This window comes from Heliangelus exortis, chromosome 6 (assembly GCF_036169615.1).
Source record: "Heliangelus exortis chromosome 6, bHelExo1.hap1, whole genome shotgun sequence".
Lineage (NCBI taxonomy): Eukaryota > Metazoa > Chordata > Aves > Apodiformes > Trochilidae > Heliangelus > Heliangelus exortis.
The window spans coordinates 27,336,642-27,352,319 of record NC_092427.1 but is presented as its reverse complement, the minus strand read 5'-3'; the positions used below and the strand labels follow the sequence as shown (position 1 = coordinate 27,352,319).

The 15,678-nt window shown below is 35.8% G+C and overlaps 1 protein-coding gene across 2 annotated transcripts in view; it reads left to right on the top strand.

Moving 5' to 3' along the window:
* The window catches only part of MYO3B (myosin IIIB), a 183,510-nt gene that overhangs the window by 53,461 nt on the left and 114,371 nt on the right, over window positions 1-15,678 (top strand). For both annotated transcript variants that reach the window (XM_071747394.1, XM_071747393.1), the window contains exon 10: window positions 9,620-9,685. In XM_071747394.1, coding sequence (XP_071603495.1) covers window positions 9,620-9,685 — 66 coding nt within the window. The remainder of the gene's footprint in view (window positions 1-9,619; window positions 9,686-15,678) is intronic.

Below are 15,678 nucleotides of genomic sequence, written 5' to 3'. Positions count from 1 at the left end.
AAATGTATTGATTTGCTTGTTATAGTTACCAGCTTGATTAATGTTAAAATTCTGTGCACTATATTTAGTCATTACTCATGATTAGTGTGGTAATAATACATTAGGCATATCTATACATTTACTATTAACTGTCTTTTATTTCTTTTCTATCATAGGTGTAATTGTAAGTTAAAATTCATAATTTTTTAAAAGAAATATTTATTGGAGTAGACATGGGTTATAAATTTTCATAAGCACAGTGTTCAGGGAGTTAATAATTATTTCATTGGTTTTATTTTATGATAATGAAAGGCCATTTGTGTTGTACCTTCTCCCAAGAGTTCCTCCAGGAGATGCAAGTTTCCACCACTGTTGTGAGGCCAATTAAAACTCCCAGGCAAGACATCAGAAACTTCTCTAGTGTTTTTGGAGAGGGAGCACTTTTTTCTGTATAAACCTTGCTTCAGTAGCTTGTGTGGGCAGGGGAAAGGAAGTTTTCTTCTCTCCTGAGAGTTGGCATCTGTGGCTTGGCATCCAGTGCCACAGTCTATGAGAATATTAGGAAAAAAAAAATAGTAGGAGTATCTTTCATCTTTCTACTTGACTGACTAAAGTGCTTTGGCTTTGTGCAGTTCAGTTTGGTCAAATTAGCCAAAATCTAACTTACAGGTTTCTTCATTCACAGTATGAAAGTATAGATTACATCAGATTCCCTCTTATCAGCCTGTTCACATATTAGAACAAATGCTTGGTAAAGATGTTCTGAATTACAATTGGATAGCTTCATTGGGGAAGTTGATGATCCATGATCTGTTGCCAGCATGCAAACATGCCAGACTTTTACAGGCAGCATCTGCTTGAACTGTCTGGGGAAACAAAAAGAACAGAAAACATCTTACATTGGAACAAAAACAAAGATTTGACTTGATGGAAGTGTAATTTTTTTCTATGTTTAGGCATTCAGTATGTTACTTAAAATTGAGTGCTCATGTCATGTCAACACATATATAATCACCTCACAGTTCCCTATAATTATTTACTGAGAGAAAATTAAGGAAGGAAGGAAGAATTATATTCCATATTATACTCTTTTGGGTTTGCTTGTTTGGTTTTTTTTTGCCTGTGTAAGTATATTTTACTTCTCAGCTAATTTTCAAGTTTTGGTTGGGGTTTTTTTGTTGTTGGTTTTTGGGGTTTTTTTAATGCTTTGGGTTTTTTTTTCCTTCTGTATTTTTTTAAATTTAATTGTTCCTTGAATTGGATATTCAAGTCCTGCAGAACCTATTATGACTTTCTGAAAGACTCCACAGATGCAGATAGTGCCCACCGAACTCAAGCATACAGTAGATGCTCTTTGAGAGCTCCATTTGAGGAAAATCTAACTTGGGTCACTTGGAAGGATCTCAGTAGAGCTGTGTCAGAACACTACACTCCAGAAAAATCAGGGAAGATACAACTGCATTGTCTTTCCTTATTCCAAGATACTGACTTCTACATTCATAACATTTCTTTGTCCTTTGTGTGTCATTAACCATTGCTCCTTTCAACTCGTCGGCATCCAGGAGATTCTTTGTTGCAAAGCTTTTCCTGGAATATTCAAGATGAGGTGTTTGTTAGATCTTGCATTAAAAAAAAAATTCCTCTTGATTTTTACCTGTTCCTTGATGTTCTAATATTCCAGCTTTGTAGGTTTTTTACTTTTTCTTCCATCACTAAGTAATTGCTTTGTTATCCATTACTTGCATCTTTAGCGTTTCTTGCCTTAAATATTGTATTGTAACTACTTTCATCTTTTCCCAGACTCCCTAGGTTATGTAAGTCAACATTTTTCCAAGGGTATTTTCCCCAGTCTGCCCAATTGTTTCAAGAGATGGATGAGTTTTAAGTTAGTGTCTTACAAACTTCTTGGGTTATGAACTTCCTGCTATTATCATCATTCAGTTCTGCATAAGAAAGAATTTATTTCAATTTCTGTAATGGGACTTCTTTTATAATGAATGAATTCTTAATGTTTATCATACTGTGTTTGAGTCCTCTCTCCACTTGCAATCTACAGGGATTCCTAAATCATACAATTTTTTTGAAAGCAGGCAAAATTCAAGTGTTTTAAAATAAAGCTTATTAGATGGAATAGGAGAGGGAATGAATAGATTCCATTTCACACAGTCCTCATGCTCAGAAGGCGTATTACCTTAAACGTTAACTCCTTTTTAAAAAAAATGGTGCTCTTACACATCTTGTTCTTTTCTTTATGCTTCAGCATTTATTCAGTCTATTACTTCAGAATTTTTATAGTGATCCTCCTAATGATCCATTGGAAATATGCCACCATTAACTAATGTATTCCTTCTATAAGTATTCATTTCTGAGCCAGACTGGGGGGGCTATCAGAACAGCATCAGTTCTTACAAAGCTATGAACCAGATTAAACTGAAAGCAGTAATAAGGTCTGAGTAATAAAGAAATAAGGAGTAAGCCTTGTTTCCTGTTGAAAATGCAGAGTTAAGACCTTGCTTTTATCAACATAGTAATTGATTTCCAAGTTCAGTACCAGCTGGTAGTTAACTTATTTTATGGAGTTACTGTTGGGTTTCTTTGTATTCTGTAGAGCCTCTTAGTAGAATAAGAAGAGGCTCCCTTTGGTAAAACAGAAGGATAAGCATGTGTCTTCCTCTTTGAAAATAAGAGCTAAATTAGACAAAGAAAGGAAGGTAAAGTTGAAGTAGAAGTGTCAAAACCTCTTCTGTGGTTCTGAGAAGTATGTTCCCCATTTCATGGGAGTACTGCAGTGAAAAAAATTTACTCTTGATGGAAAGAAGGTCCCCCAAAACCATGTATCAGCCAGTTGGAAAATCACAGGTACCCTGTGTTATCTTCTGTGTCCTGGACAACGTGAAGGCTGTTGGCAGACTGACTGTGGTATAACATGGCCTTTGCTGCTGTACATGGTCTGGCACCAGGTTCTCTGTCATTCCAAATTGCCTAATTCTTCCTCCTCTGGCAGTCTTCTTCCACTTCTTAAAAAAAGCAGCTTGTGGTATCCCCATATGTTTTCCTCTTGATGAGCCAACTTTAATTTTCCAGGTGTGGGTCTGCTCCACTGGGCAGCGTCTTCAGGCCTCTTAAACTGGCTGACCTGCAGTGGGAGATGGAAACGTTGCCCTATTCAGGACTCACCCTCAGAAATTTATCTGTCGGATTTTCACTTCTGGATTTTAACAGATAATTCCTTTCCTATACAACTCCACAAATATACAGTGTAATTGCAGTATTTTAATATTCCAGATGCAGCAGTGTAGTGTCTAGACAACACCATATGTATTTCAGTCAGGCATGGAAGTATTACTGTCATATTTTTATTTTCCTGGCAACTGACATTCTCCTGCTTTGCCAATTCACAGAGCAATGGTTTTAATAGAAAAGCAAAATACTACATTGCAGTAAAGATATGAATTGGTTATAAATAAAAATCCATACTACTGCTTCCTCTATTTCAACTGCTCTTAATTTACTAGTGCCTCTTTAGCTCTCTGAAACTTCTGTGAATAAATTAGATAATAATTCAATTATGCTAAATATTTGTTTTTAAGCTTGACCACTGGAATGCGAAGCTGCATGTTCTAACCTCCACTGAAAAATATTTCTGAAATAAAATACTTGTTTCTGTCTCAGTGAAGGCAGAAACAGAAACTGAAAACAGAAGCATAAATGGCAGAAATAAATGATGCCTTGTCAAGTCCTGAAAAAGTCTAATGAAACCCTGCAGCTGCCAAGTATGACTGAAACCAGTGGCCTGTGAAAAGTAATGTTCAAGGGAAAAAGTCAAAGATAATCCAGATGTTCCCAAGCAGAACACTTTTCAATACTTTTTCATTCATTTTTGTTCAGTGTGAACTAAAAAAGTATATAATTGAGATATGTTTTAATACATTTTCTGAAGGTTATTATTTGACCTTCAAAATAATTTAATGTGCTTAGCACGTTATTTCTGCCTGTACTCATTATTTTAAAGGTGACTTTTAATTTATCAGATATATATCATTTTGAAACACAGGATTGTTCACATGAAGGAAGGCTTCTCATGACAGCCTCTTTATAGTCTTCCTGAAGCTCTTCTCTTTTGCCAATGCATAAAAGGAATGTTGAAAATCAAAAGGAGATTTGTGCATAATTTGGGAACTGACTACCTTTTACCATTCCTTTTTGCTCATTATCATGCTGGCTGATTAAATATTCCAAGCTGGAGACTTGTGAATAAATCTTGATTTAAGTGTGTTTTAAAGATACAGTTGATATTTTGTTCATTTATGGATTTGCATTTGTTTTGCAGCTGAGCTCATATCTCACTGTCAATCTGCTAAGTTTACTGGCAGAAAAATAGATTGTCATGTAAAGTCACAAGTAAAAGGTGGCAAATGTGTATTTTTGTTTTACAAGACATGTAGCCATCATTCCTTCCTGAGAAAGAGTGAAAACATATCCAATTTGTATTTTGCTAGATAAGGACCCCATGTTACAAAAAAAAGCTTAAAAAGTTAATTGATATCCTTGACCCTTTTAAGTAATTAGGATCCTACAGTCTGTTTAACTTTCAACTCAGTATGAATTTATCATCTGCTGTTGAACTCAGCCCAGGCTGTTAAGTGTGTTCATGTCTTGTAGGCTGGACAGGCATGGGAATGCCCATCCCGTGGCTCTGGCTAAGAAGGCTTGAGGGAAATGGGTGTCCACTATGGTCATGACTTCCACAATTCTAGGTGTTTTCAGGAAAGGGTGTTCAATTGCCTTTGGAGCCCCCTAGATGAACTGAGTGGGCAGACATTTGCATTAGACCTTGAGGTATTTTGCCCAGATCCCAAGCTGCTGACACTGTTTCCAGTTTTGTTGTAGATCCTGTATTATTTCTGATCTTCTGGTTTCTTGAGTCGGTGTGCGACTGTGGTTCCCAACCATCAAGGCTTCATGTGGCAGCTTTTAGACTGATGGCAGCTTTCCACTGACCTAAAAAGCAGCTTCAAAGGTCTGCCTCCCTCTGTATACACAGAGGTTTTTGTGCTAATTCTCCACTCCTGCAGGAGCCTAAACTCTGCATTTTCTATAACTTCACGGATCAGTAAAGTACCCCACTTCCTACTGAGTTGACTTTGATGAAACTTAAGGCTGAAAGTCAAACTTGAGTAGCATTTAATTGGACACAGATGCTTGGGAAAGTGTTTAGGGCCTAAGTTTTTCATTCAGATCAGTGGAAACCTCTTACTGGTTTGAATGGGCCACAAACTGAGTGTACTAGGAAATCCTCTGATCCCTGTCAAGAATTGCCTGGTTGGTTTTGGAGGATTACCCATAGTTCAGGACATTAAACTTGTATAAGAATTTATCAAATATTAATGTCAACTATTCATAAATCTTTAAAAAAAAATTGTTATATGTAGTATTTTGTACAGAAATCTCATTATTATGCATGGTTGACTGCTTTTTGTTTCACTTAGCTTTTTGAACTGTGATTGAATTGTTTAATTTAATGTAAAAACAGTTTATGTATAAACCTAGAAAACTGTCAGCAGACCTATCATCTCTTCAGTCTGCTAGAAAAATAATTCACAATGTGTGTGTATGGAGCTGTGATTGCCAGAGCCTGTTCATGGTGACAGGTGTTGGATCTTCATCTGCTAATTTCTCATTAGAAACAATGTGGTAGCCTGGTGATGCAGTTTGGTCATTGGAGGCCCTGTCTTGATTTCTGCTTATAAAATATACAGCCATGTTACTGAAATAGTTTTAAAAACAGTACATGCACTTTCAGTTTTTAAAAACTTGTCATAGAATTATTGTAAGATAAAAGGATTTCTTCTCTTGTAGCCAACAAATATCTGCTATCTGTGATCTGTAATTAGCTTCACAGCTTAATGTAAAGGACAAATGGTGCTCGCTGAGCTGCATCATTGGCCCTATTGTGGTAAAATGACTGATTTTGATTTACCAGCTGTGACTTTGGAGGAAAGCTGAATGAAGGGAGCACATAAAGTTCAATGGATGATAATATTTCCAGCACGTGTCTGTGTGTGTCATTCAGAATTCAGCAGCAGTTCTTGTTTGGGAGTTTTGTCATGTTCTGAGATACACTGTGTGCTTGCAGGGAGTGTCTTGTACAGGCTGTCATGCAGTCCTCACTAAGCAAAACTTCCAGTGAAAAAAAGTGTCAGTATGGCCATGGAAAGCACTGAACAGAAGTTTAGAAAAACTCACAAGAGCAGTGCATGTGCCTTAGGAAATAGAGCATGTAGTTCTGTGACTAATTAGGAATTATAGAAGGAACTAAAGGAAAAAAGACACAATGTTGGAAAGTTAATGGTTGATTAGTTATCTTGCATCAAAAAAGGACATTTTCAAAAGACAAGCCAAATTATACCCCCTTTCTGCAATAATATTCACATCCACTTCTCGCATTTTCCGTCATTTACAGTAGAAAATAACACTATTGTCCTTTAGCTTTTTATGTATGTGGCAAATAAGATTTAAAGGTTGCATGCAGAACATCCTGATTTTATATGAAAGGAGTAGAATAAGATGTGTCAGCAAGTTAACAAGAGGAAGCTTTTTAATTTTTCTATGAATATGTTATGAGTATTGCAGAAATAGCCAGATGTCAGTGAAAAGCAGTGATGTTGGCTGATGCAAGTATACAAAAGCCATAGAACTCCATGTGATAGATGAATGTAGTCTGGAATCAGCAATGACTTTAGTTTGATCTTTGAACTGAAGTGGTGAGGAAAGTGTTGTTTCTCTCTGCTTTAGCATCTGATAATGTATATGAGTTGTTTTACTCTTTCCCTTTAATGTGATATGAATTGCAGGATGTGAATTGCAGATATCTATCTTAATGGATTATTAATTCAAACTGTGAAGACACTGTGCTAACAGAAAAGCTTAAAGTGACTTACCCTTGCATATCTGGCTTTTTGAGTTATCTTAGAATTTAAGTTTGAGTCCTTACTGCAGAAAACCATCTCTGGAGGTGCCATGGAAGCAATGTTGTTTTCTGCTCACACCATGAAACAGTTTGTGGTGTCTTAGGTAAAGTGGAAGCTAACCTTCTTATGCATCTTTCTGGAAATCCTTTTGGACATCATGTCAGAGAAGAGTGAGCTGGCTTTGTAATTTGTATTTAAGTAACATTTTTCATCAAGGGAAACAAGTATACTTTATAGATGCTAATGAATTAAAATTATGGTGGTGTTGAGCAGCTCAATTTTATAGATGGGGTACCAGTTTAGTGACTGAAGTACGAAGGACTATTACTAGTTCTATGCTTTTTATACAAAGGTGCTAAGAATAACTAAGATACTAAGAACAGTATCTTCTGTCAACAAATACAAAAGTATCAAGCTCAAGAAAACATCTGTGGAGTTACAGATCCCTTAGTCATGTTGATTTGGTAAATGGCGTGTTCAGCCACCTCTGAGATTAGCTGTCAGGGAGTGCTTAGTAGCTTAGTAACTTGTTGGACAAAATATTCTGTGTTGCTAAAAATTTTTCTTTCTCCATTTATCATTAATTCACAAATAACTAAACATATTTCTTGAATGAGATGTGCTCTACTGGTCTCTTCTTTTATGATGAAATCCCATCTGTTTCCATCATAACATTTACAACTAATGTAAGTATCTCTGCATCTTTTGTCAAAAAGTTCCTTGTGAGATTATTAATAGATCCTCCAAATCATGTGCTTTTTGTTAGCACTCTTGTTACCACCAGGGGAAGACTTTAAAACCAGTGCAAACAGAAAAGACAAAACTACACATTTCATGAATAGTAACTGAGCTTCTGAAAAAGCAAATTACTTTGCAGTGGAATTCAGAATTTCTCAGCAAGTATTCAGAGACAGAGCTGGTGTATTTCTGAAAAGTAATGCGCTGTACTTCACAGTACAATGAAGTTGGTCTTACCAGAATCCAAATTGTCAGGTGGAAATACTGTTTCTGCAAAATAAAGACTAAAAACATGTACTGACCCCATCTGGCTGTACCGTAAAGCTGTTGGCAGTGTTCATGCATGTGGAACAGGTGAAGCAATCACCATTTTCATTTTAGAAAAAGATGTTTTTAAAGTTCACCTTTCCTTGATACAGGGTTTTGTTTTGTTTTTTTTTCTGAGACCATATCTAAAAATAGTTTTATGGGGTTTTTTTGCTTGTGAAAAATCAGATTCTGTGATGTGCATGAACATATGAGCCCAGTAAATGAAAAACAAGCCTGAAACTTCATTGTCATTGAAAATAACCAATTATATTTTTCCCTAATGATAAATTTGATAAATGATGCACATCTCAAACATTTTGAATTTCTTCACTGCATGAAGAAAGTTGTGTTCCCCGAGTCTTCTGTAGCAAAAGAAAGAAGTACTAACATATTCATCTCAAAAAGCATCACCCTGAATTGAAATGAGGTGAATGTCTTTGTTTTGAATAGATTTAGCTGAACAAAATATTTCATCTATTACAATGCCACATTCTACTTCATTTTTTTGAACATTTTGCTTGAATTTTGAATGAATTTGCATGAAAAATTCAAGACTATTAAGCAGATCAGCACTGATGTATGTTGTTTATGCTGTTTGTCTTTTTGTTTTGTGAGATGTTTCCAAGCAGTGTCATGCTGTGGAACATGGCCTTGCTATAAACAAAGTCATTCATGGTACGGTTGAGAATATTACTGAGGGTATTTTCCCTACCAGTGGGACCATATGTGACATTTTGCACTGAGCTGTCAAATGCAGTATAACCAAGTCATTCAGTTTTAATAAAGCAAAAGTTTATTCTTAAAAAGTTAGATATACTTCAGTACTTACTGAATTTTAAGTTGCAGAAGAAACCTCTGGAATATAAGACAATACGTGACATGTGAACATTTTCTGCTATACACTGCTCAACTTAAATTTTAGCCACACAAAATCTGGACCTCTTAATATGACCTGTAGGCATTGCTCTGTATGTTTATGTAGTATAACTGTAAGAGAAACAGTCAGAAAGGAAAGTAATTATTTGCCAACTAACATGGAACCCGTCAGAGACTAAAAGCTTATTCTTGTGAAAGGCTGTCTTACTACGCAATGTAAAATACTGTTTATTAAATGTCACTTTTAAAATAACATTTATTTTTTAATAGGTTTAGAGTTTATCATGTCATCCAAACTGAATACAGATTGAAATCTGGACTTAAAATCCTTCAGAGTGTTGACAGTTTGGTAGTTCTTATCATGAAGATACCCATACTTTAAAAAGTTTTGGTTATTGTCACTGATCTGATGAAAAAGGCTAAAATGGTGTGATGACTAAGTAAATGCTTCAGTTTCAGTTAATCCTTCCTGAGTCAGGCTGAACTGAAAGAAAAATGCACTGTGAGCTATACTACCTACTTCAATGATACTGACATAAAAGGAGAAGGACCTGAAAAGAAGAAAACTCTCAGCAAATAAACAGAAGCAAGAAAAACCTAGCAGGAATCTGAAGGGGAAGCACAGATAATTTGAGCATTACTTTCTCGATGATAATTTTCTCCCTAGTGGACCCACTATCAGCTTTGTTGACTGAGATAATTCCAGTAAACAGTAACATTCTAACCCTCCAAATTTTTTTTTTCAGAAATCCTCCTCCTACTTTGCTACATCCTGAAAAATGGTGCAGAGGATTCAACCATTTCATTTCACAGTGAGTTTTATTTTCTTTTAAAAACAACTTATTTGGCAAGGCCTATGTATGTCAATCTGAAAACAATATTTGTTTTGTGGAGTTGTTGCTTTTGTAGGTTTTAAATTTCAGTTTTCACTTTTTGAAAGTTATGCAGCACAGTTTGATCTTCTCATGTAGTTTTCTTCACAGCTTCTCTGAACTCCCTAGCTCATCTATTTCTTGGCTTTGACCTGGGACAGTTTTAGAAATATACCTGATTCCCTTGAGGGTTTTGCAGTGAAATTTTTCATCAGAGAGAGAAAAGGGTTATGGAAAATAACTGTGGGGGAATTTAAAATAAGAACTTGAAAGACAAGAAAGAAAATAGTTGCCTTTTTCCATTTTACCAATATTCAGTAAGTTGTGTACCCAATGTAAGTAGCTGAGCAGCAGTTGTACCAAGAGTGTACTATGCTACCTAGATGGTACCAATTTCATGGATGCACCTGTCACTGAACCAAAATATGCTTTTGCTTTACTTCTTCATTTTACAGTGAAGCTAAGAAAACAGTTGAGTAGTTGCCAGCAAAAATCTGAACAGCAACTTTTTATGAGCAATATTTAGGGTTGTTGAGGATTTCATTGTGACCTATTACAGCCTAAACCATGTAACATGGGGAATAATATCAAACCCATGGGAAATGTACAGTGTTCAAATAACAAAATACTTTGAATGCTCTTTTCAGTACAGACTTCCCGAAATAGGCTTGAAAATATGTATGTCTGCTTTTTGAATCTGTTTCTTTAACATATCAAATTAGTTGAGGAGTACAATATCCCTACCTGATACCTTTTTTAGTTAGTTGTGGTGTAGTAAGTAGTGGCTTTCCTTTTAGAAGTTAAAAATAGACTAATGCATGTTTTATGAAAAATATTGTTATTGAATATGCTGATCCTTAATCAGGCAGGAAGGTGTGGTAGGGCTGTAATTGTTGGCCTACAGAGGAAGACAGTACAGTGTTCAAGGCCAGTTTGGATGAGTGAGGTCTTGTGCAACCTGGCCTAGTGGGAGTTGTCCAGGCCCAAGCAAGGGGACTGGATCTTGGTAATCTTTAAAGTCCCTTCCAACCCAAACCATTCTATGGTTCTATGATCATTACTGCAGTGTAATTCAGAATCTCTTCCAACGTAGACAGTAGAAATACATTGCTTTAAAGCATATTGACCTAAGCTCTGTTTCTCCATAATGCATGTCCCTGTTTGCACAGTAGTGTACATTGGGATATATGGCAAAATCACTGTTTAATTATAGAAATCTCTGTGTGGTGGATGAATTCCATTCTGTTTTAGACACTGTTTTTATAGTATTATATTTATGGACTGTAACCTAAATTCTGGGGTTCTCCAGCACTGGTAGGTAAATAAGTTTACATTCCTTTCTCAGAAGCATTGTGCATTAATCTTAAGCATTTCTTGATATCTTCCTTTTTAGAAGGAAGCTCTACTTGGCTTAAGAACAATGGGAATAACTAAGTTTACCATTTCTTAACATTTGTTTAGTCCTTTAGTTCAGCATGTACTCTTCAGGATATGTCAGACATTAGTATTTCGTGACTATACTTGTCCTTTGGGCTTTTTGATATCTTCAGATGGTATATTTTTAATCACATTGATTTTTAATTACTTCAGCTTAATTACCTCCTCTCACCAGCAACAGCTACAGGTTCTCAAGTCTTGCTTGTCATTCTTACACCAATCTGTACAATGAAGTAAGACTTATGCTCACATGCAGTCTCTTAATATGAAGAAATGCAACAATTGTAATAAATAGGCTGGTTTTATAGCTACCTTTAAGAGAGCATTGAAACTGAATTCTCTGTGACACTGCCTCATTCTCAGGCATGTTAGTAAAATTGTTTTGATGCAGAGGTTACATTATGTTTTTTTGAAGGCTTAGAGTTACATTTCTAGAAAAAAATTAAATGATGAAACATTGAATCATACAATTGCAAACCTTTTAGCCATTACTGCTAATTGGCTCATTTATATGCATTAGTTATGCATTTGTTGATGCCTACCTTGTGACAGCTTAGTTATGATAAATTAAAAGCTGTGGTTGTATAAATTCCATACTGCCTTTTATTCATATGTTAGGACCTTGCCCGATGTTTCTGTCACCCTTGTGATGAGTGGTTAGCTTTTGAATAATTTCATTATCTACCTCCTTCCTGATGGCTAACAGCATTTGCATAACAAGCTTATCTGGTTCAAGTTGTGGGCCAGACCTGTGTACTGACACAAACCTAGCATCAAGCTTTGCCTAAGCATACTTTTGACTTCAGTTCTTTTTACACAATAATTTTATTTTTATGTCAAGATTTCCAGACCTGGTCATAGTAGATTTTTTTCATCTCCCATTCTCATTCTCTTTAAATGCCACTGTCTTAAGAGGCATTTTTGTTATAAGAGTTCACTCACATATTACAGAGATTTACAACATGACTGAGCTGGAAATTTCAACGCGCTTCTCTAGGTACCTCTTAAAACTGGTAGAATAGTTATCATATATTTTTCAGAAATTAAGTCTGTATTTTTAATGGTGATTCTTCTGCCCCAAGAGAAATGATCTGGCAGCAGCATTTTAAAGTCAGCTGCATTATTTACAAAATCTGAATGGAGAAGATTAAGATAGTTGGTTAACAAGGTAAATTTATGTTTCTATTACCAGCACTGTTGATCTTGACTTGAGATGGAGACTGTAATGTCCTCAAGGATTTTAAAAGAGATAGCTAATGTGAATTAGATACTGTGTTTTAAAAAATACAGACAAAACACAATTTCAGCAAAGTCATCTCTGGCAGCAGTCTAATTTTGTGTTTGGTATCTACTGAGACATCATGCAGCACAGACCTATTTTTAAAAGGTCAGTAAAATTCTGTGTATGCCTCTTTATCTGTACTACTGTAATTGTCCATGAAGAATTTGGCTGCTCTGCTCATAATGTGAGAAAGTATTAATTATCTCTTTATTTTTATCTTCATATTAGTAGGGCTTACCCTTCCTATAAGGCATGTGAATAACCATATCCTTTTTTTGAGGATTGGCTCCTGAAACCAATAGACTTTTTCCTATGTTTATTTCTATGTTGCAATAAAATACCAGCTTTGAAGACTTCACTCTATTCAAGGTCCATGAAGCTTTTCCTGGGGATGTCTACAGCATAGATGACATTGCTCTGTCAAGGTAGCAGTTTGTGGTCACAACCATTTTGGGCATACAGTGCTTCAGAATTTATTCAGGCTATATGTTAAAATGAATAAAAAACTCACATTCATTACAGTTTTTTCACATGCTGCCAATCATTTGCTTGGCAGCTTAGACATTTTCTGATTTCTAAGGTTAGATAGAAGAGTTAATATATTCTTGAAGCAAAAGAGCACGATAACCTTTATTTACACAAAATGTTAATTTTAACTAAAATTAACAATTGTACCTCAAAGGTCAGACATTCTTCTTTTAAATTTATTTAACCAATTATTAGCAATTGTGGCTCTTTGAATTAATTATTAATTCTTGACCTGGAGGGAATTAAAGAATTAAGAAACGCAGAGAGTACTAAAGTAAAAATGTGAAGTTACATTTATGGTCACATCATCAGAATGTAATATTCTAAGTTATGGCATTGCAACTGCAATACAAATACAGTTTTTAGTTTTGATAAACTTAATTTTTGTACTCAGCTTAAACACAGCCTCACAAGCTGAGTTTCTTATTGATGAATCTACATTCAGAGTTATTAAATTAATAGATCATCTAGATAATACAGGTTTTAAGTGCTCTATTTAGATATAACTTCTCTGAATGCAGATTTTTTTTTCACAATCTAGTAAATTTAGTGACACTGTATTTGTATTAAATAAAGAACATATTGCTGTTTCTACCACTGAGAACAATATGTGTTTGATATAACTCATTAATTTTACAGTGAGTAAGAAGACAAAGAGGTTTCCAAATGTCACAGAGATACAAATTGTGACATGTAAGTTTACCACCAAATCTGTAAATTTTCACATGCTGCATACAAGATTGTAGTATCAGAGAGCATGTGAAGCACTTGTCTCAGGAGACAAAGTTTCCTTACTGTCTTCTTCAAGCTCCTATTGAGTGACAGTATTTCAGTTTCTTGAGTAGATTTTGCTTATTGCTCTTTCACAGGGATGCTTCTTAAGCCTTATTTGAAGTTCACACGCTTCTGGAGTGCTCACATTTTTACCATTTATTGCTATCTCTTTGCTTTACTTGAAAGTAAATATAAAGGCAGGATGTAACCACCTGTTACTACATGGTTTTCACTTCTATGTTAGTTGATAAGAATATGGTCTTGAATACAGCAGAAGACTGAGAACAGTAAAACCTAAGAGGTAGGCATGAACACTAAGTTGTGGGGAAGGGAAGTGGCAAGAGCGAAGAGAAGGGAAAATATCTGTGCTGATCTTGTAGTAGTTTGTTTTACTCCTTCCAGTTGAAATAGTCTACTGAAAATTTACTGAAGAAACTGAAATGAAGGGCATGTTGCTCAAAGTCACACAGTAATTTAACAGCAGAGCTGGTAATGAAGTGGTCCAGCATGCTTTTAGATGAAGGGTATCTTAGATTACAGGAAGGTCCATGAAGCACAGATGCTTCTGCTTCTCTTGTAGGCCATGGGGTACAGGGCAGGTCTGGCACACAGTAATGGGTATCATGTTTTTACTGCCTGTGGACTCCCAGCTAGTAGCACTAACCTGATCTTACCTGCCCTTGTGTTTGTGAATTACTGCAAATGATGTGGCTGGATTTGGGATTTCACAGCAGAGGGCAGAGGGCAGTCAGGTTTAACAATACAATAAATAAGTATTTTTGATGCTACTGAGATGTTCCCTAACGTTGTTTGAACAGAATTTCTCTTGCCTCTGCTAAAATTCTGAGAGTTTCAACATGAGCAAAGTCTGACTTATTCTAAGAGCTCCAAGAGGTGCCACTCCATAGAGTTTCTATTAGTTGTGCTCTAAATCATATTTATGAGCCAGAATAAAGGAGGCTGGGAAATGGTTGTAATTTTTGAAGCTTTAGAAGAGGTGAAGCTATTTACTATACCTAGTATAACAATGTCAATGTGAATGAACTTTTTTTAGGTTTCAGATGTGCTCTAAATTGCACTATATAGTACTTGATGTTAAAAATTAAACTGAAAGAAGATTAATTAAGAAACCAGGTGCTGGTGACATTTCACTGTTAGAGTATTTATCTCATTGTTAGGGAAGATCAGTAATTCACTCTGCTTGCTACCAAAAGGCAGATCAATAAAGACATAAATGTGTTGTGACCATCAGAATTGATATTATGCATGTCATGATTGAGCACAATGTCATAAATTCAGTCTTTCATCCTGATATCTGATTGTAGCAGAAGGAACAGTATCATGCTTGTTATTTATTGTGGGATGCTGATTTTAGACAGGAGATGTATTTAACCTATATGCATACCCTTAGTGCTCAGCATTTGCTTTTTCCAAAGGGACAACTATATATAGTTCTGCAGATAAGATTATGTGTATCCTGTATGTCCTGTTGAATTAGGACTGAAAACAAAAATGCTGTTGGCAAAGCTGCCACAGTTTTTTAGTTCATTTTTTCAAAGAAGTGACCTGCAGCAGTGGGGGATGGCAGGCTTGGGAATGGGAAGCAGGGAGGCTTCAGGGAAGCGAGGACATCCCTGCATCATTATTATAAATTTAATTAATGAAATGTTCTTCCTTCTCCACCTCTCTGGTGCCTGAGACTTAACAGTGTATGCCACAGCTGTGTGTGGTACAGAAGAGGAACAGTCAGAAAAATGAGTAGAAACAGAGCATTATAACCAATTAAAAACCAATCTGAGATTGTAATTTTTCCTTCCTTAACTGGAAAGTCTCTGACCTAATGTACCTGGCCTAGGTGATCTTGCTTGGCAGTCTGTCCTTCCACATCTTTAAGCAGGAGGGGCAGCCCTGC